General features: G+C 41.3%; 2 protein-coding genes across 3 annotated transcripts; one reads left to right on the top strand and one right to left on the bottom strand.

Moving 5' to 3' along the window:
- The first annotated feature begins 54 nt into the window (after positions 1-54).
- On the top strand, positions 55-7759 carry LOC126383078 (dehydrogenase/reductase SDR family member 12-like). Of its 2 annotated transcripts, XM_050033495.1 has the most exons (11): positions 55-357; positions 910-1035; positions 1446-1579; positions 1654-1736; positions 1817-1912; positions 2750-2831; positions 3104-3165; positions 3340-3444; positions 3658-3748; positions 5613-5750; positions 5882-7759. In XM_050033495.1, exons 1-11 carry the CDS (start codon positions 302-304, stop codon positions 6037-6039), a joined length of 1131 nt encoding a protein of 376 aa, XP_049889452.1. In that variant the 5' UTR covers positions 55-301; the 3' UTR covers positions 6040-7759. The 2 variants fall into 2 exon arrangements, with proteins under 2 accessions (XP_049889452.1, XP_049889453.1); XM_050033496.1 differs by lacking the exon at positions 910-1035.
- A 160-nt stretch (positions 7760-7919) lies between these two features.
- On the bottom strand, positions 7920-20631 carry LOC126383075 (cullin-3-B-like). Its single transcript, XM_050033469.1, has 16 exons — positions 20353-20631; positions 17566-17763; positions 16047-16160; positions 14332-14492; positions 13537-13651; positions 13213-13441; positions 12976-13121; positions 11852-12028; positions 11564-11734; positions 11302-11409; positions 10952-11076; positions 9733-9829; positions 9477-9611; positions 9137-9323; positions 8650-8795; positions 7920-8519 (listed from the first exon to the last, which is right to left on the bottom strand). Exons 1-16 carry the CDS (start codon positions 20410-20412, stop codon positions 8388-8390), a joined length of 2301 nt encoding a protein of 766 aa, XP_049889426.1. The 5' UTR covers positions 20413-20631; the 3' UTR covers positions 7920-8387.
- Between the last annotated feature and the right edge of the window lie 199 nt (positions 20632-20830).

The raw sequence follows: 20830 nt of genomic DNA, 5'->3' as shown, positions 1-20830 counted from the left end.
GTCACCACACCTCACAACCATCTGGATTGGCTACTGTGGGTTTGTGTTGCATGAACGCAGCCCATCACAGCCTTTAGAGATCTACCACGTGACTTTTGCACGGTGCATTTTAATGAATGAGCCGATGAAAGTTTAACTAATGTCACTTGACTGTCAGGGTTGAGTGTTTTTGAAGTGTTGTGTCCAAGGAGTGTCGGCAGAGAGCAGCAAGGGCTCCCTCTGTGTCTGCCTCATGTGATGCTGATCTGTCACAGTGGTTGACCAGGACTGGCAAACTGGGGCACATCTTGGGATTGGTGACATGTCTCTGTACCGAAATGCCATCTGGTTTTGGAATGGGATCCACCAATATACAAGGTCAGTCAACATATTTGGATCTGTCTTTGGAGAGATGTAAAGAATCTGCTTTCAGGGGATCCTTTGTCTGCTATATACCCTGAATTATTAGTCCTGCTTGTTGGCTGTCTAAATATAGGATTTAAGCCTGTAAAATGTTTTTCATGTCATGTATGTAAGCCTAAAGGCTCCTGAACAGAGGGCTGTCAAAGGTCTGATCACCGTATGGCGCACATCACCACACAAACTGCCCTCTATGTGCTATTACAATACCTCTATTGACAGCTGATGTGTCTTGTGGGTGACATTCGCATCACCTGACTCCACTGAAACTAATCATAACATCCATGTCTAATATTATACGGAGAGATGAAGTTATGTCCCTCCAAACTTTTTCATCAGAGAAGCATTTTTTTTTTATAGATACCTCCAATTAAGACGTTATTACAACCAAAAAATCAAAAAGAAGAATATCAGAGAAGCCAGTCAACCCTTTATTCAACTATTTATAAATGCATATACATCAGATACTAAACGAGGGGTCATCTCTCAACTCTTTAAATCTCTCCACAGTGTAAAAGTTTATTCGACAAAATATATAAAGGTCAGATGGGAGAAGGAAGGAGACTTGACGATGAGAGATGAAGAATGGCAAGATATCTGTGTATTTCAACAGACTATATCCCCCCAAAGTAAAAGGTATTGGCAAAATAATGGGTATATTACTGGCAGCAGGGACAAAGGCTCTGACCAGAAAATAGATGACGCATGTTGGTCCGACAATAAATGACTGGACAGATGTGACAGTGGAGATTTACATGATGGAAAAAGGTCACCTAAAGACGGACATTTTCATACAACTCTGGGAAAAATGGATGCAAAGTGTTAAACCTTTTAGACCGGACTTTGTTAGGATAATTCAACCATAACATTTTATTTATAAAGTTTTCATTTTAGCCTTTATCTCTACCTCTCTAGGTGTGTTTAGTTTTGTTAGAGCCCCTTTTTCATAGCCATCCTTTGGAAATGGACAGAAATAGAGTATGAGTCAATACAAGATTACAAAAACATTGCACATACTGATTCGTGTGTTTTCCATGTGCCTTCAGGAAGGGATATGAGGCAGCATGTAAAGGCTTTGAGCCCAAAGACCTGGACGTGTCAGTTGTGGGACGGTCTTTTATGATCACTGGAGCCAACAGTGGGATCGGCAGGGCCACAGCCATGGCTATAGCCAAGAAAGGTAAGATACTAGAGAGGTGTTCTCTTTGCCGTTCATTTTATACTGACAGAAAATCTTTGGTGTGTTGTTTCCAGGTGGGACCGTCCACATGGTGTGTAGGAACAGGGACAAAGCAGAAGAGGCCAGGTCGGATATTGTCAATAAGTCTGGGAACATGGTGAGTGTTGTTCACCTTGAACACAGTGACAGATTCCATGATGTGTGAGGGAGAGGCTTATACTCATCTGGGTATTCTAGGAGGTGTACATCCATGTTGTGGACATGTCGGAGACACGCAAAGTCTGGGAGTTTGCAGAGGCCTTCAGGAAGCAGCATTCATCCTTGAATGTGCTGGTAGGTGACTCCCGTCTCTTTTAAAGGTCCAGTGTGTAGGATGTAGGGGGATATACTGGCAGGAATGGAATAAGTATGTTTTTTTTAGTGTATAATCACCTGAAGATATAAAATTGCTGTGTTTTCCTTACCTTAAAAAGGAGCCGTTTATATCTACATACGGAGAAGGTCCTCATTTATGGAGATTGCCATGTTGCACCGCCATGTTTCAACAGTAGCCCAGATTAGACAAACCAAACACTGGGTCTAGATAAAGCGATTTGCATCCCCACCAAGTTGGAAGCCCATCTGCGATGTGCAGTGTCGGAAAAACACTGATTTGTAACATGAAACTGCTGTATTTAGTGCTTAACCAGTTAAAATCATCAGATCTGTTTGTTTTGAAAAGGAGGAGACCTCTGTGGGTAATTCAGCTCCTGGTAAAAACCTCCTGAACATCTCGATCTTATGTTATCAGAGAGAAAAGGTGACCACACATTAGCATGGTGGGCAAACCCCTCACCTCTGACATGCCAAATAGCATCTGATTTGTAATGTAAAACTGTTTTATACAATGTTTTTACCAGTTTTAATCACCCTATCCATTTGTTTTGGAGAGGAAGAGACCTCTGCGGATAACTCAGCTCCTGGTAAAAACATCCCAAACAATGAACACTAAAGGAATCTAACCAGGAGAATTTATAGCTGGTTGCAATCTGCAATCCTCACTGCTAGATGCCACTGAATCCACCTAAATCTTACACACTGAACATTTAATCCTCATCAAATATTTGTCTTCATAAACCAATAATGTTGCTGCTGTTTGATTTTACTTCTCCATCATTTCTTTCATGGCAGATAAATAATGCAGGGTGTATGGTGCACAAGAGAGAGCTGAATGCTGAGGGCCTGGAGAGGAACTTTGCTACCAACACTATGGGTGAGACCTCAGTCTGATGGTATAGTACTATACTAGAATAGCATAGAATAGAATCATGACTTTAGTCAGACGCAAGTATTTCTATAAAATAATTTTGTGGTTTTGTTTAGAGTTTTTCCCTTTTTTGTTTTTGCTTACATACTTGCAAAAAATGTATGAAGAGTAATGATGTGAATGGTTATGACGCACAAACAGGATGTCTTTCTTTCACTAAATTACAGTGGCAAAAAACACAACAGTTTTATACGTGTGACTTTCCTCCATCTCTTTAGGGGTGTACATCCTCACCCAGAGTCTGATACCACTTATACAGAAGAGCCGGGATCCAAGGGTGGTATGAACACACACACACACACACACACACACACACACACACACACACACACACACACACACACACCAACAAAGTGCTCATCTGCATCATGCGGACAGCATAAAGCCACTTTTGTCCACGGCTGTAGTGGCTGTTGTCTCAGCACACTGTGCCTCTTTTCTCCCTGTCTGTTAGATCACTGTGTCCTCGGGCGGCATGCTGGTCCAGAAACTCCTAGTCGATGACTTGCAGTCAGAGAAGGGCAGCTTTGATGGTGTCATGGTCTACGCCCAGAACAAGGTAGGAGAGGAGAATGTCATCCAGGTTATAACACAACCTGTGTGTTTGAGTCCTTACTCAGCAACTTTATCCATCTCACTGGGTTTGGATTTGTGTGATGTGGCTGAACAGAATAAAAAAGATATAATATCGTTATGCAAAACACATTTACAGAAGTAGTGATTGTAGAGGCGTGTTTTTAAACTGAGGTGACAATGTGTTGTTTCTTCTCAGAGGCAGCAGGTGGTGCTGACACAACAGTGGGCCAAAGCCAACCCAGTCATTCACTTCTCTGTGATGCATCCAGGCTGGGTCGATACACCAGGTACTGACTCATGAAAAAGTGTTTCAATGAACAGAAAATCACACACACACACACACACACACACACACACACACTGTGGCCTGTCTGTGACAACTGTCCTGATGGCAGTGCTATGGTACATGTCTAAAGACCGAAGCTTTATCCATTTATTTTTTGATGTAACATTAAAAAGCAACCAAACCAGAGTTCACCAGACTGTTGTCCACCATCTTTAGACCTGGACAAGTAAATATACTGTTTGGCTGATAGTCAATAAGCAGACACACTGCACGCAGGAGGGCTGAATTGCTTAATCTTTTAATTTAGTCTTCATTTGAAATCTTACAAACAACGCCTTGAAGCAATTCAGTGTTATTGTGTGCGCTGTATCTGCTTATTGACTATCACTCCTGTTTGGTTGCTTTGGAAATTAAATTCCCTAACACCCAGTGTGTGACTATACACCCTGTATTTGTGATCTGAATCCCATTTTCTGCATTTATTTTGGCACTATGGAAACAAAACAAAATAATTAAGTCAGTCATGAAGCTAAATTCTGCCAGAATAATCCTAAATATGTTAAATATGTTACTCATTTGTGGCATTTTTTAAGTATATCAGAGCAAAGTCAGCAGCTAAACTCAGATTCTCAGGCAGAATCTGACAGCTGGCCCAACAGTTGCATATTAAGCACAATTTTGTGTTAAAAAACAAGGTTTTGGAAGTGAATGCAATATCCGTCCAAAGTGGAAATGACACCTCGAGCGAAAGGAATAGCTGATATATGATTTTGAGCTATCACCTCCTGAGACTTTTGTTTGGTATGTATTTTTAATTTCTCCTAGCCATGTCCTAATCATTGCAAAATTCAAGTCCATCATCTCTCCTCAAGGCTTGACTATTGCAGTTCTCTGTGCCTTGGTGTTGGCCAGTCATCTTTGTCTCGCCCGCAGCTGGTGCAGAACGCTGCAGTGAGACTCCTCACTGGTGCCAGAGAAAGAGACAGTGCTAGCATTGTTACAACAGTGTTGGCATCCCTGCACTGGCTACCTATCAAATTAATCAAAGTATTTTGTTTTATCTTTTCATGTTTGTAATTGTTCTTACCAGTTTTATTCTGTTTTATATTTGTGTACATTTTATGTGGCTATATATTTGTGTGTCATTCTTTTATTTTGTACAGCACCTTGGTCAACTGTCGTTGTGTTTAAATGGGCTATATAGATAAATTTGCTTTGATTTATTTGGGATCAGTAGGACCCGATCAGAATAAAAAACAAACATTTTCATTGATTATTAAGTCCCAATGTCCTCAAATGAGTACTTCCTAATTAATAGCGTGTGTTACTTTTGCTAAAATTGGTCAAATGTGTTGCCATAACAAACTGCAAACACTCTTAATCATAAATAAACACGTTCCAACCATAAAATGTGATCAGGTTTTGTCCACTTTTGTGTCAGTATCAGCTGCAGACTGACTTGGCAGAGATGGCTGCCATCTTGTTTTTACATGGATCAGTGTATTGTGGTCTTACTGCCACTAGATGGCACGAAAAGTGTCCACGAACAAGGACGACAGGTTGTAGTTAAGAGGAATAAAGTATAAAGTCAAGTAAACCCAAAATTTGATGTCCCATATGAGGACACAGGGTCTCAGGAGGATAATACGCGACATGAGGTAGATGCCAATTTTTCATATCAATCTCTCTGTATCTTCAGTTCCATTTGCTTGATTAGAAAGAGATAACTCTTCGGCTGCTCTTTGGTAAATATATAAATCCAGTGTACACACACACACACACACACACACACACACACACACACACACACACACACACACACACACACACACACTACTAATCCTGGCTGTTTTTTCCATTTCTAGCTGTCTCCACATCAATGCCTCAGTTCCACCACATGATGGGTGACAGGCTGCGTGGCGTAGAGCAAGGAGCTGACACCGTCGTGTGGTTGGCCTTGTCTAGAGCTGCTACCAGAACACGCAGCGGGCAGTTCTTTCAAGGTGAGCAGCATGAAGTGTGACAGGTTCTTCCACGACACACACACACACACACACACACACACAGATGCTCCTTTCATTTGTTTTCAGTCTTCTTATGTGAATTCTGACAGTAGGCACTGTTTGCGTTGCAGATCGTAAACCTGTTCCTGTCCACCTGCCTCTGGCCTGGACTCACAGTTCTGCTGAAGAGATCCAGAGTTTCATGACTCAGCTGGAAACTTTGGCCAGAGCCGTTCAGTCACAGCCTGACGTAGAGCTTAACGGTCCCTCCAGACCTCAGTTTGTCTGAAAGCTGATTCAAATGTTAAACCATACGTAACCCATTAAAGCATTAATTACAATAACATCAACTCCTGGAAAACAAACCACAGTTGTCATGCTTAGTCTTGTTTGCCTAATTTCTACACAGCCATATTTTCAGGATGGCTCATAGCTCAGTGATGACATTTGTGATGTCATCATGTGGTAATGTCTGCATGGGATATGTCAGGCTCTATTGATTTAAAGACGAAGGTCATTGATTTAGACTGAATATCTCATTAGCAGTTACTGAACACAAAACATGCCTGTCTATTATCTAGATCAGTGGCTCCAAAACTTATTCCTTCAGGGAGACCTTTTCTATCACTGAGTAAACTGACCTCTCACTATATTAAAGATATTTCACATTATATTCACTGTAACAATAACAGCACAGAACAACTGATAAACTGTACAATTACCTTAAATAGTGAACGCAATACCTACAGGAAGAACTTTGGGCTGATCATTTCCTGTGAATATTGCATCAGAAAATGAGTTTTCATGTTTTGTTTTGGGAACTTTTTGCACAGTTCTTTTTCTGTAATATGTATTTTAATTTTTTTTAACAACGATACATACATAAGGCTTTATTTATGGAGAAATTCAGGGGTTTCTTCCATAATGTGGGACGAAGATGTGTGAATATAGCTTGCATTCGGGTCTTCAGTGCACCCTTTTCCTGTGAGATCTTTTTGAGTTTGTAGCTTGAATAATAATCTAAACTTTAAAAAATGTCAATTTCTTTCAGTTTTCTTCAAAGAAATGAATGACGTGCTAAGATACGGGCATACTGTGTGGTTTAACACAGTGGTTCCCAAACGGTGGGTCACAGGTTAATTCTGAATGGATCCGCAAGTGACTCTGAAACATGTCAAGTTTGTGAAAAACACTTTATTTTCAAGTACAGTGAATTTCTGGCACAGAGCTTTTATTTTGAAGTGCTGTTTCCTGCTGTAGAGTGAGTGACGAACAGCAAACTAGCTCAACGACATGGCCAAATGCAAGTGTGACATTAACTGTAATAAACTGTGGACTTGAACTAATGACTAAGAGGAAATCTGGACCCTGGGGCTGGACCAGTTGGGAACCACTGGTTTTAAACAAGTTTTCTAATAACCCTTAAAATCAGGAAGGCTTCGAAACACCCCGTGAAGCTTTGGTGACCCCTAGTGGACGCTGGGATCCCAGGTTTCAAGCCAGTGATATGGATCAGTGGCTCTCAATCATTCTCAAAAGTGACACACATTAGGTCACAGAATCCTGTGTGACCTCCATCTGAAAAGATTTTGGTCGTCAGATATGATTAAAACCTGAATTCTGTAGTTTTCAAAGATAGTTGAGGAGATAAGCATGCACAAAGTGAGTCCTGTGATCAGACTTGTCACTGATATGACTCTTACTTATACCAGTCTCACTTTCATAGTGTATTAAATAGTGAAAATAAACTGTTAACTATTTTTCTGGGGACACTCAGAACTCCCCAAGAGGACCCCTGATTGAGAACCACCGATCTAGATAATGCTCCCCTTTGAAGTTAGTAAATAATTGCAGTGTTAATAATGGGACATTTAAAGCCCAGTCTGATGGATGTAATGTGGCATCAGTCATCTGCTCCTGTTCAGATTTCTCAGTCCTCACAAGGAGCCGATTTGGGCTCAAAATATTGCGTATTTCTTTGTATAACAAACTGGAGCAGATACCACTGCTGTGAGCATTTTGGAAGATAAAATTCAGTTGATTCTTTGGACTCAGAAAAAGGTCAGAACAGATGTTTTCATACTGACTGCAGTGTGAGATAACAATGAGGTTATGTAAGAGTCAAATGTAGAAGATCAGCAGAGCATTTCTGTGAGAAACTACAGAGCATCAATACTCATTATTTTTATTTTCCTTTTGTAACAATCCACATTTGCTGTTTTTAATAATTTTATTTTTTTTTATACAGTATTGAAACAAAAAATAATAATAATGTGGTGCATTCACATTTTTCCCAAGGGATTCTTTGCAAGTTTGATCTCTACAAGGGTAAAACAGTGAAAAGCTTGAAGCTGGATCCATCCATGTTAAAACTCACAGGGAAGAGGAAGACTGGGCCTGATTTAAAAATCATCTACAAGTTTTGATGGATTCTTTTTTTTTCTCTGCGCCGACATTTCATTCCCCATTTTACGTGTGTTTACTGTGTTTTTGTACGGGAGGATTAATCAGGTTCCCAGCATTTGTCTTTAAAAGAAACTTCCAGTCCATGCGTAACAACAGTCCAAAGAAAACAAACAAATCCCCCCCCCCCCCCCCCAATCCAGTCTCTTCTTCCTCCCATCCACAGTTCATCTTTTATGCAACGTAGGTGTACACTTTGCGATCTTCCGGTGTCCTTGCCAAGTATTCTCTTTCTATTAGTCCTTCTATACGCTTTTTAATTACGACAGGGCTCGGAAGAAAACGTGCCCGGAGCTGCTGAGTTACCTGAAAACACAAAGTCACAAAGTGTACGAAAACATGAGAACATGGAGTCACAATAAAATATTAAGAAGAGTTATGCCAGTTATTTAAGTGAAACAGACCAAACTGTGTATTCTAATAGGAAGCTCCTTACCTCCGCCACCAGGACATTGTGCTGCATCTTCTTCCTTGACTTCATGATTCGGACAATGGCTGCCTCAATCTCATGTTTCCTGTCGTCATCCACTTTCTGCCGTGTCTCTTTCCTTTCGGGGTCTGATTCCCCTTGTTTAGCAGCAACTGGGAAAGTAGGAGAAGCGGACAAGATAAGGTTCGGGGAGAAAATGGAGAAGATTACTCAAGGTATGGTTTTGTATAAGCAGAAAGGAAGAGTCCCAGCCCACTGCCATGTCACAAAGCCATGTTTCTGAAAGGCTGAATAATGATACTGGGGTACTGTAATAATGTTCTGAGCTAAATGTTTATCTGTTACTGTACACAATGTACTTAAAACGCTAATAAATACTTAGATTTGATTAAAAAGGGTTAGAAATGAAACCTCTTAATTGATAACACAGCACAATGTGTTGGACAGAAGCTGCACCAGGTGACTGTATGTGTTGTTCACAAACTTTGCCCACCTGTCTGTATTTTGACTCTGTGCAGTTTGGAAGTAAACTGATCGTTAACTGTAAACACATGGCCGCTCTCGATCTCCTTAGACTTTGGCTCCTTGGTGAGAACTCTCTGCGTCGGCTTCCCACAGGCCAACGACTGCAACGCTCGCACTAACTCCCGCTCAGGAATATCTGTCTCCTGCTGGATCTCCTGTAGACGGGGACAGAATGGGTGACGTGGTTGTAAACGGGGAAGGACATGGATGCAAACAAGTCATACAGTGAGCAGAAATAATCTCTACACAGACTAAAAGATCGAATGGGAAGATGAGGTTAAGATAAAGGTGCTTCACTGCGTCCCCACCTCGAAAGTGCACTTTTCTCTGTTATTGAAGAGCATGAGGATGGTCATCTGAAAGGTGGAGACCTGCAGTATGTGCTTCCGTGTGTTTGAGCCAGTCACCTGAGCACCTCCCACACCCACCTCTGAACCATCCTCCTGCAGATGAAGTAGAAAGGATGGTGAAACGCCATACTTTGGAATAGTGAACATAGTGAACAACATTGTATCTTGATTTATGTGATTTATAATAAAAAAAGCAAATGGCTTTTATAAATACCTTTTTAATAGCTCCATAGAAAGTTGCGTTTAGGTCTGCCCCGCCCATATGGTGTTGCAATGTGAGCTGTCTACCGCTGTGCTTAGCGAGGTAAAACCTGTTCAAATAAAAGCCAGGACCAGGTTCTTTAGAAACGACACAGAACAACACTGAGCCTTCCTGTTAGAGGTGTCATGATTCTGACTCTAAATTGAATATCAATCGAAGTGAGCTTTCAATTGCAATTATTGAAATCAAAAGCAGGATTGGCGATGAATCATTTCATGTTTTTACATTTTAAATACATTATTCAAATTTGAACATATGGCCTTAGTGTTGTACATTCCCAAAACTATAGCAGTTATATCACACTTGATACCATGTAGCCTGTCCTTTTAAAGATACTGAACATGTAAATGACCGCTGTCGGGGCATAAAACTAACAACCTGTTGATCTTAAAGCCCAGTTCAGACCGAAGATTTGTGATGAGATGCCGGTTCACACTAATGCAACTAGATGAGACAGTGTATCTTCTCTATGCAACAACTCTCTGTACTTCTGTTCTGATTTGCAGCTTTTCAGGCTTATTTTGTGGCTGTAGCTTCTTAAAATATGAATGAGGATAGTGATAGTGAGACACTGGCTACAGCTGCATTTGTAGTAGAGATGAAACGGTGAAAAACAGAAACAAAACAAGCATCAGATGAACTGTATTCATGATAAATATGCCACAGTAATATGAACAACCACGTAAGGATGGAAACAGAGGGCTTGGCAAGGACAGAGCACCTGCCTCAGCAAGCGGACACGCCGTCTGTGGTTATTTTGCCTTCACACTACAAGCTGATTGGCTGTAGAAACAGGTGACATGCTTTACGTTCTAAAACCAGCTGATGGTGATTTGACCAGTGGAGTTGCAGGTGACACCATCAGCCAGCTCGAGTTGAGCTCAGATGGGTCAGTTCACACCGCTGCAACTTTTCTCTGCAACATTCTAAAACGGTTTCGTCTTGTTGCTAATCTGTGGTCTGAACTGGCCTTTAGAAATCAAAACTTGATAGTCTAACAATGGCATAGTGGCATAGACTTTGGTGCAGAAGAAAAAAAAGTTTAAACTCGAAAACTGAATCGAATTGTGACCTTAAATTCTCAAGTCAAATCAAGTCATGGATTAGGAGAATCATGACACCTCTGCTCCCTGTGTATAGTAAAACACTTGACTGAATTTCAGAGCATTACCTTCTAAAGACTTCAAAGGCGTGTCTGGGAGAGGGGGGGATGGTGCATTTAGGTGTTGCCGACTGTGTGGGCCAGTAGCCAGTAGTGAGGACTCTTACTGTGAGGTCCACACCACTTAGAGATGCCTGAGAGAGATGCACGGAAGTTTCTTTCAATATACACTTTGACTTGACATGACTGAACAGTTATTACATCTCCATATCAGAATAACAGGTACACAATACAATACTTGCAGTCCTGTGTTTTAAACGTTCTTCTATACACATGTGGATCGTGTGTTGAACTTAACGCGTCCCTTGTGAAGAATTATTAGTGTTTTGTTTCTCTGAAAAGGCGTCTGACTGTCTTACCGACGTGGTTTGTATGTGTTGCCTGAACTCATCCATGGTAGTGTTGGAGATGCTCATGTCTCTGAACATCCCTTCCAGTTTGGAGGTGAACTGACAGCCACATTCTGTCTGTGAAGGGAAAAGACAGAACAGTGAGCTGAAACTGCTGACGGGGGTTTAGACAGAGTGAAAGCAAGGCAACATGAGCAGAGAGGAGGAAGAAATGGGGAACAGGAGAAGAGATAGACATACACATCCGTAAAACTTTCTCATTTTTTTTTACCTTCAGCTTAGAGATCATGTTCTTCTCCGAGTCGTCTGACACACTCTTGTTGCTGAGCAGCCTGCGGCCCAGGTGCTGCTTGTAGTACCTTTCAAACACATCCTTCTCCTGCATGAACCGGAATAACACCATGGCCTTGTCGAGGATCGACTCGACCTCCTGTTCTGTCAACTGGTCAAACGAGACAGGGAGAAAAATAATGAGCCAATGTAAAAATGATTTTCTTGCAAGGCATAAAAACGTAAAAAATATCTGGTAGGCACTGGAAGAAAATTCGAAGCTACATACCCCTTTGACACCCTTCTTGAGCTTGTCATCAATAAAGAGTGATAGATACTCTGGTGAGCGGGAGTTGAGGTTGAGGAAATACTCAAAGTCTCCTGCTATGGTTTGTTTGAAGAGTCGGTCATTGTTGAAAGACTCGAGGAGGAAACGATCAAATCGTGTCTTCAAGTCTAGCAGGCCCTGTTGAGGAGGCAAGTACAAAGAGATGATATTATCTATTAAGACACACTTCCCCCTCATTCACTATTTCAAGTAGGCCTCGCCAAATCTAAGGCTACGTTCACATTACAAGCTAATGTGGTCCAAATCAGATTTTTTTGCTTTCATATCACACAGATTTATTTTTTTGCAGCATAAAGAGGACATAGAAATCCAATTCTTTCCAATCAGATCTTGGCCACTTTCATGTGTGGTCCTAAATCCAATAAATCTGATCACTGGCCATGAGAACAATCATATCGGACTTCCTGTGCGTCTGACCCATACATCCATGATTTTTCCACATCATACTTTACTGCACAGGAGCAGATTAATCATCATATAGCGCTGGAGCGGTCTGTTTAAAACTCTGAAGGCTGCCTGGCTGTACTGCTGCTGTGGTAGGCTGCCCCAGTTGTCAGTCAATACAGCCCGACTGCCAGACGCCTTCTGACAGGGACAGCTTGCCTACATGCTGTGACAGCGTTGTCGTTGGGTGCCGACAGATACTGGAATGAAGCCCTGGACATCCTGAGGTTTAAAAGAACTATTCCTCCATGAAACCCTCCATATCACTGCCCTGTTACTCCTGACTCCCCTTCAGGCAACAGAACGACCAGCAATAGCTGTCAATAGAGCTAGCAAACCAAATCCCCGTTTCTACGACGGACAGTTATCCTGAAAACAAATGCCCATTTCTCTGAAAATATGCAACACACTCTTCCAAAGAGAAGCACATGGCTACTTATGATGCAGAATGACATCATCAAACCTTCCTACTACGGCAATCATTTGAGAGATGAAGCTTGCACCACTATGTCATTCACTTTCCCCTGAAATGCCTGTTTTGCAATCATGTGTGAAGTTATTGGTTGCTTGCGAGGCATTATCACGCAGATATACGTGGACTCATTGTTCAACCAGCATACCTGGATATAGTCGACAGGGTTCTTGCCCTCTCCCTCTTCTGACACCAGAGCTTTGCCTTGCTCCCTCAGGTAAGAGCTCATACACTCGCACATCGTTTTCAGGCCATTTGGCACACGACTGAACAGCTTGTACATGCATGCCAGGTCTGAAAGGAAAACATGACGGGGACAGATTATGCTTACATCTTTATCTTAAAATCATAATTATTGGAAACATCAACAAAATGAAGCTTTTACCTTCTGTCTTGCCGTTCTTGAGCATATGGACGAGGCCAGAGTTCTCCATCTCCACGATGGTCTTCATGTGTTTAGAAATGAGCTCCCTTTCCACCACCTTGACAATGGGCTCCTCTGTAGACTTGTCCAGACAGTGCATAACTCGCTCAATCTCCTCATTGATTCTGGCCTCGACCTTCTTAATGTAGACACTGGCACTGTTTTCTGCTAGGAACTTTTGGCTCTCCATCTGAAAGAGCAGGAATTATTTGTTTGTTAGACTATTAAGATTTTCAGTGATTACAAAAACATAGAGACACCAAGAAAAATCGACCGCAGACTTACCTGGAAGAATTCCGCTGACATATCTAAGAAAGGACACTCAAAGTCCTCCTCGTATACAGACCTGCCATCCAGACCAAGAATCATCAGCATCTGGCACGCATTTCTGATGGCACCCCTGCAATCGATGACAGAAAAGGCGAGGCTTCCATATTAGCAATCAGAAAATAATATATTGCAACGAGATTTACAAAAAATAAGCAACAAAAAGTAAGGATTATAATCATGCCTTTAGCTGAAACTAGGGATGTTCTCAATTTGTTTAACCGTTAACTGACCATAAGAATTTTGACACATTAAATTAAATATAATAAACTAGCACTACGCGAGTGGCAATGTGCTGCCCAGGCTGGAGTTGTACAAGGCTGCCAGGGCAATGCCATGATGTTGCTCCTGGGAGACAACTACAGCACCCCTCAACAGGTGAATGAGGCAGAGATGGACACCTATATCAGAGCAGTCAATTCAGTGTCTTCCCGGTTGAGCTAACACAGCAGCAGCAGCGGCTAACATCTAACACTAAACTGTAAATCGGTCCTAACAAACTCACACAGACACTGAAACGGCTTGACTCTGTTGTTAAACCTCCTAGGTTACATGTGATGTGTGATGCTAATAGTTAGCTCAGTCACTGTGTGTGCGAACTCTCAACGTGATTGGTGCGGAGCTCACACTCCCACAGTGATGCCATGATAGAGAGAGCGCAACAGCGAAAGCGGGGCAAGGAGGCACTGAACAAAGCAATAATACACAATATAGTCGTATACTAGTAGCAGTACTGGTTGTACTCCTGCATACCTGTCTACAACCTCTCCCTTCCTCTCACGAGCAATCATGTCCAGTAACGTCTGCCGTAGGTGGTCTCGAATGCAGCCGTAGCGCACCACCTGGTCCCTGAATATGATGAGGCCGAGGTTGTACACATTCTCCACGTTGTTTTGCTGAACATAGACCCGGTCCTGGGAGACGAGACAGAATGGGGTGAAAAATACATTAAGTACTGTTATATGGAAAGAAGTAATATGGCTCAAACTGACTCACTTACATTCATATAGATGTGTGCATGTTGAGAGATTTAAAAGCACAGGTAACACTATATGTAAGGCATCATCCCAATCCCACTCCTTAGGCAAATATCCTGTGTGCTGACCAGTGTAAAAAAACTACATCCAATGTGGTGCAAAGTTCTTTTCATTGCCAGCAAACCTTTCATTATAAACTATACAATCTCACTGCCAGGGTGCAAAGCTTTTATAAGGTCATTAGAGCGTCGCAACTAATGCCCGGTAGGTGTCTGAACTATTCCCAGAAAACACAGGGGTACAACATAAGCTCCATCCAGAAAGCATAAATATTTATGAGGGATGTGGGTGATAAAATATTTACAATGCCATTCAGTAACAAGATTTGCAAACATCTAGAATGACAAATATTAACAAGTGCAAACTACAACTAACTTCCAGGATATTACATGGTATCATAATGTGATTTGCGTGGCTGTTTGTCTTTTTATTTGCATATAAGAGCGCTTATTGTCAAGCCTGCCAATTTCCAAAAGCCTGTTTTATGAGCTTATGGGGTTTGGCTTTCTGATGCCTCTCCATTTTTTCCATTTGACTACTGAATGACTTTGCATTTCTTAGATTAGATTACTATGAAAAATATATAGAGAGCAGATAACAGGCTAAAAAGTTTTAGAAATATAATACGTGTGCTCAGCATTTAAATGAATGAATACTGCGTGGAAATCTACAATGGCCCTACCTCTCCTAGACAAATAGTGTCTCCAGGGCCTAAACACAGGCAGTGGCTTCTAAAAGGTAAATACACCAGGTGAGAAAAGCAAAGTCACACTTGCTGCATCTGTCTGGCTCTCCTGTAGAGGTCAGCAGGCAGGTAACAACAGCAGGCTGCTCTCATTGCACAGACGTGGGGAGCCTGTCGTAGTCAAACCCCGGAAAGCCAACTGTCCGGGGTAAGGCCAGGACAGGAAAAAGGAGAGTGCAGAACAAAAGAACCCCAGGAGAGCTTTGCAGTCTCTGTACTGACTGTGCCATTGTTTAGCCTACACTTGTGCCTATCTCGAGGGCTCACTCACTCACACACACCCCCGCTAACATTTTGGACTTGCTGCTAAAGCAAATGAACTAGTCCTGCCAGTTTTCCAACAAAACAAATAAATACAGCAACAGAGGCTTATTGTTAGGACCACAAATAAAACAGCACCTTACAAAGTCCAGAATAGGACGGAGGTGAAGGTTGGCCAGAGTTGGAAACAAAAGGCCGTTTATTTAAAAGCACAAAATTATTCATGACAGGAAACAAGCACCATAATCCCCTTGCAAAGCGACATAACCCATAGGACAAACATAGAAATTCTGGTCCCAGTGACCAAAAAAAAAGAGCCAACACTGCTTTGGGAAATGTTAAATATTTCTGTACAGCAATGCATCTATAGCTACAGAACAACTATACAAAATGGATATGACAAGAGAGCAAACCAGCTTATTTACCATGTACATGAGGATGTCTCTGATCATAACCATGGCAGTCTGATGGTCATTCCAGGCCTGATTCAGTGTTTGCAGAAAGTTATTATTTAGAGAGTTTAAGACATCTTCCCGGACCTGAAAACACAAACAGATTGACAGAATTGAGGTCACATCAAGTTATCTCTTGTGTGACTGATCATCATTAGGTCACAAGAGCACTGGCGAAATTATTGAAAGGAAAATGGAGAGTTTACAACAGCTTTGGACGTCATTGCTGTCTGGAAAGTAACCAAAGTCCATTCACAGTCTGTGTATTATGCTTGGTAAACAATGTGTGTCTAAGCTTGTTTATTTTGTTGTCAACATCCTGCAAACATGTTCTTTACTGTTAGACGTTTTACCGCTATTTGTTTGCCAACAAGGGGCAATTCTATTTTTTTAATTTATCAGTGACAGTAGCCTTAAGACTTGAGACCTAAAGGAATACATCACCCACAAAGTGAGAATCTGTATACCGATTACTCACCCTGTGTTACACTGAATTTGTGAAGACAACTTTGTTTTTCTCATATGCCTTAATGGTTAACTACGAATCCAAAAACAGTGAACATTCTAGATGAACTAAAGTAAAGGGGGGAAGAAGTTTTTAATGACTAAAAAAGCAACGTTTCGACACAAATGGTCTTGGGTCGAAACGTTGCTTTTTTAGTCATTAAAAACTTTTGACCCAAATGGTCTTGGGTCGAAACGTTGCTTTTTTAGTCATTAAAAACTTACTGGGAGCTCTAATTCAGTGTGTGGATTTTCTTCTTCTTTCTGCATGGACCCCTATTATCCAGCACCTGACCTAAAGCAGGATTGGATGTGCGCACTACTCTGTCTTCTCTAAAGTAAAAGGGGGCCATGTTTAACAAAGGCAAAACTTTATCATAACATCCGTTCACAAACACCTACGCATTTCTTGCAGTATAGTCCAAGTCTCATATCTCCAGTCATATGGTCACTACTTTCCAAACACATGCATTTTCGCTGAAACCTTACCATTTAAAACACTTTCATAATGCGCATGGCAAGTGTGTGTGTTTCAACTCTGCTTGTACATTCTGTTGAGCAGGATTCAAATGCAGATGCATGTCCAGGCTCACTCCTTATATGCACCTGAGACTGTTTATGCTCAAGTGTTTTAAATAGTTAAGTTTAGCGAAAAAGCATCTTTGAGTAGCAGTGAGCATACGACTGGATAACTTAAACTTGGATAACACTGCATGAGTTGTTTGAGTTTGTAATGGATGTTTTAATACAGATTTGCTGTTGTTAAAGTCCCTATGACTTCAATTCATCAAAATTTTTCCCTGTTTTTGGATTCTTTGTTCGTCTTTGCAACAAGCAAGAAAAACAAAGTATCATTCACAAATTCAAGCAACACGCGGTACAAATGGTCATTTTAAGAGGCACGTTAATGAATTATCATTGACAATCCAAAGTTTCTTTTCGGTTTTCAAAAAAAAGAGCTGCATTAGAAAGGAAACTGTTTCTTTACTTTGTTGATGAGGTGCTCTGTGACAACCTCCCTCAGGCCTGTGTAGAGCTTCTCCCCATGCTTGTGGAGCACCATGGTGTAGGCGTTCCTGTACAGTTCCTCAAAGCTTAGCCCACTGTTGTTCTTCCTCTGGATCTCTTGGATGGCATTCTTTAGAAGGTCCCAGATGTTGTTCACATACTTCTCATCCATTGTCATCTAGGAGGGAGAAAGACGACAGTGTGTTCTCTTGGATAATGTCTATTCCTTATTATTTCCACATAGTATAAGTAGACGACGACAGTCATGCCAGCCACGGACTATTCTTTGCGATATCACTGAATACAAGATAGTAGACCACTTGTGAAAAAGATCCATAATACAGGTTCAGTATATGTACTGCACTGTAAAGGAATAAAAGTATTGAAGCTTTCTAAAGCTATGTCCATGAAGATTTCAAAACATATACAATAACATATGTACAGACATACTTCCACACTGAGCAGGCAATTTCTACCTTGCAGTGTGGACAGAGAAGATATAGCTTTTTGAAAGCACACGTCCGATTGATGATTTCACAGTAAAGCTTAGGTGCTCAAGTACAGCAGGAATGGAAGTAAGCCACATTTGTTACTTGCAGTTCCCTCTGCGATACAATGCAGGTGATGTCTCGATGATTCTGCGTGCCTTCAGATAACTTTGCAAGCTTATAAAAGCAATATGACCAAACATCTCTTAAATGCAGCAGCATAGCAACTACAGTTTTGGTTAAGAGAAAGCCACAATCATATCACCGTTTTATACTTGTGTAGTCTTGTCAGCAGCAACAGCAAGATCATCATTGATGTCATTTCTGTCAATCATGTGGCAGAAACAGAGCCATAACAAACAAATTGAGGAACTATCATGGAGAAAGTTAGCCACTCGTCCTAATGTGTAGGTTGTGATACTGTCCTATTGTTCTGACCACACTGCTTGAAAAGCTTCACAATCCTAAAACAAAGCAAGTGCTGTTTGATCCCAGCAAACAGGTGGGCTTACCAAACACCCTGGCAACAAATTATTCTCTTTTTTGGAGTGTCCACGATGATGGATTGAAGAAGGTAAATAAAGATGCTAAACCAAGACATAAAGTACCTTATTGTTACAATTTCTCCCAAACTGTACCACAAAAGCTGTACAGATAATGGAGAGAAGAAGCTGTGAATTGTTCCAAACCTCTCTACAACCTTTGACATGTTCAACCAGATCTTAAATTTTAATTTGAGGGCAAAAGGTAAGCATGCAGTTATTATCTTAACCATGATATATTGTGATTTCTGCCAAAACTGCCAAGCCCTGGTGGGGGTCACTTTCTGTGTCTCCCACCATACATCTGAAGGGATGACCTCAACATTGTCTGCCTCAATACTGATCTTAATAAGCCAACTGAGTGACAGCCAGATGTGATTGATCCATATTATACAGTTTTGTGTCACTGTCATTATAAATTCAGTATTTCAGCTTACATCCTTTGCATTCATTTAATCAGTCATGTCTGCCAACTAAATCTTTAGCCTCATGTTTACTTTACATAAAAATGATCCTGATACATTTGAGGTATACATGTTTAAAATTTGGGAAAGAGAATACTAGTGTCAGATCAGCAATCAATAGAATTAGATTTGGGAAACAAAATGTTGGGTGGGTAGGGAACAGTAACTCTAGCTTGACAGCTGACCAGGCCAAATTCCAGTTCAACTCAAATTATTAGTCAGTTTTTTCACATCACAAGATGAGCATGTCTCAATGGCAACAAAAATTACAACAGCTGTAACGGGATCAATCAATATTAATCCCATAATTAATTTTTCTTATCATATTGACTAAGATTACCTGGTTGTGGCTACACTGTGGTCCAATTGGCTGGTCTTGCACTTGCATCTAAGCTCAATGTTTGAGGAAGGATTAACTGTGTTCACTCACTCATCTGCTCACTGACTCATTCTGCCATACACCCACTCATAACCCTGGATATCTAACAGAAGAAAAAGCATTTGTCTGTGTTTCACACCAGCAATCTTAACAAGAAATTGAATGATGTTGCAAGGGCTAGGCAACTTAGACAAGACTGCATTTCCAACATGACAACTGCATTCATTATTAGAGATTGACTGAGTGGGTGAATGTGTCATTAAGCCCAGTGACCAGCAGATGTTGTGTGACAGAAACGTTAGTACTAACAGTAGGTAGCTGGGCTGACATCAACATTAACTACTCAAGTTATCTTAGGCATGTATGTTTACCCTTACGTTAGGCTGAAGTTGCTTTAGCTTTCAAGCTAACACTACATGCTAATGTGATAATTGCCATCTGTAACAGCCTACACCAAATGCGTGGTGCAACAAAACACCAACAGCCAAAAGAGCTAGCCGTTACTATAGCGTAATGATACTTGCTGACTGACTGTAACTTAGCTAGCGCCAGGTTAGCTTACGTTACCAGGCCTGCTACTTAGCTAGCTACCGTTTGCTAATATGTCACTAAGGAAGTTTCCTTAACGTTACATATGCTAACACTAGCCCGTGTCAAATGACGATAGCATTTCAGAGCAAGAAGCTAGCTAACCTTAAATAAACTGAACTGATAACACAGCTAATGTTCTTCGGGGTAATTTGTCCAACTAATATCAGTTTTTATGTGACAATTACATGTTTTCTCGTTTGACCAGCTAGCTAGCAGGCAGTTGCTAGCACTGAGACCTGTCATCCCCGGTACTCGAGTGTCATAGTTAGCGTCTCAGCGCTCACGGAGCCGGTAAATACTTACAGGAAAGGCTCGTATCCTCATCTTGGTGTCCTTCTTGGTGCCGCCTTTGAGGTTGGACATGATTAGTTAGAACGACTTTCGTTGCTAAGTTGACTTAAAGACTACATGAAAGGCAGTTGCTAGGTTGTTTTCTACGCCAGGAAAGCGGCAGGGAAACTCAGTGACCTCCCCTTCAGGAATTAGGTCGGTCTATGTGTCTGTTGTGTTGTTGTCACTCGCTCTCTTCTCAGTGTTTTTGGGCTAATGTTAGCTTGTATGCAGTGATGGCGGACGGCTGTACTCCACTGCGCAACGCCGAAATCTCGCGAGAGTAAAGTCAGTTTACTGACAGGTGCATTCCACAGGTTGATAACTGCCTATCATAGCGGTTACGTTGACAGTACATTTGATATTAATATTTCGATGAAAAGCCGTAAGTATCGAAGAACTTAAGAAACTTTCAGCGTCAAATTGAATTATTTAACATAAGAATTATTCA

This window comes from Epinephelus moara, chromosome 21 (assembly GCF_006386435.1).
Source record: "Epinephelus moara isolate mb chromosome 21, YSFRI_EMoa_1.0, whole genome shotgun sequence".
Taxonomy (NCBI): domain Eukaryota; kingdom Metazoa; phylum Chordata; class Actinopteri; order Perciformes; family Serranidae; genus Epinephelus; species Epinephelus moara.
The sequence above is the reverse complement of the archived record's forward strand: the minus strand, read 5'-3'. Positions and strand labels throughout refer to the sequence as shown.

Excerpts from the sequence above, each read along its gene's own strand:
- LOC126383078 (XM_050033495.1), top strand. The coding sequence starts at position 302 with ATGTCTCTGTACCGAAATGCCATCTGGTTTTGGAATGGGATCCACCAA. Across the intron at positions 358-909 it reads GGGATCCACCAATATACAAG|TGTAAAAGTTTATTCGACAA; the intron begins GTCAGTCAACAT and ends ATCTCTCCACAG. Across the intron at positions 1,913-2,749 it reads ATTCATCCTTGAATGTGCTG|ATAAATAATGCAGGGTGTAT; the intron begins GTAGGTGACTCC and ends CTTTCATGGCAG.
- LOC126383075 (XM_050033469.1), bottom strand. The coding sequence starts at position 20,412 with ATGTCCAACCTCAAAGGCGGCACCAAGAAGGACACCAAGATGAGGATA. Across the intron at positions 17,764-20,352 it reads TGAGGATACGAGCCTTTCCT|ATGACAATGGATGAGAAGTA; the intron begins GTAAGTATTTAC and ends TCTCCCTCCTAG. Across the intron at positions 11,410-11,563 it reads ACATGATCTCTAAGCTGAAG|ACAGAATGTGGCTGTCAGTT; the intron begins GTAAAAAAAAAT and ends TTCCCTTCACAG.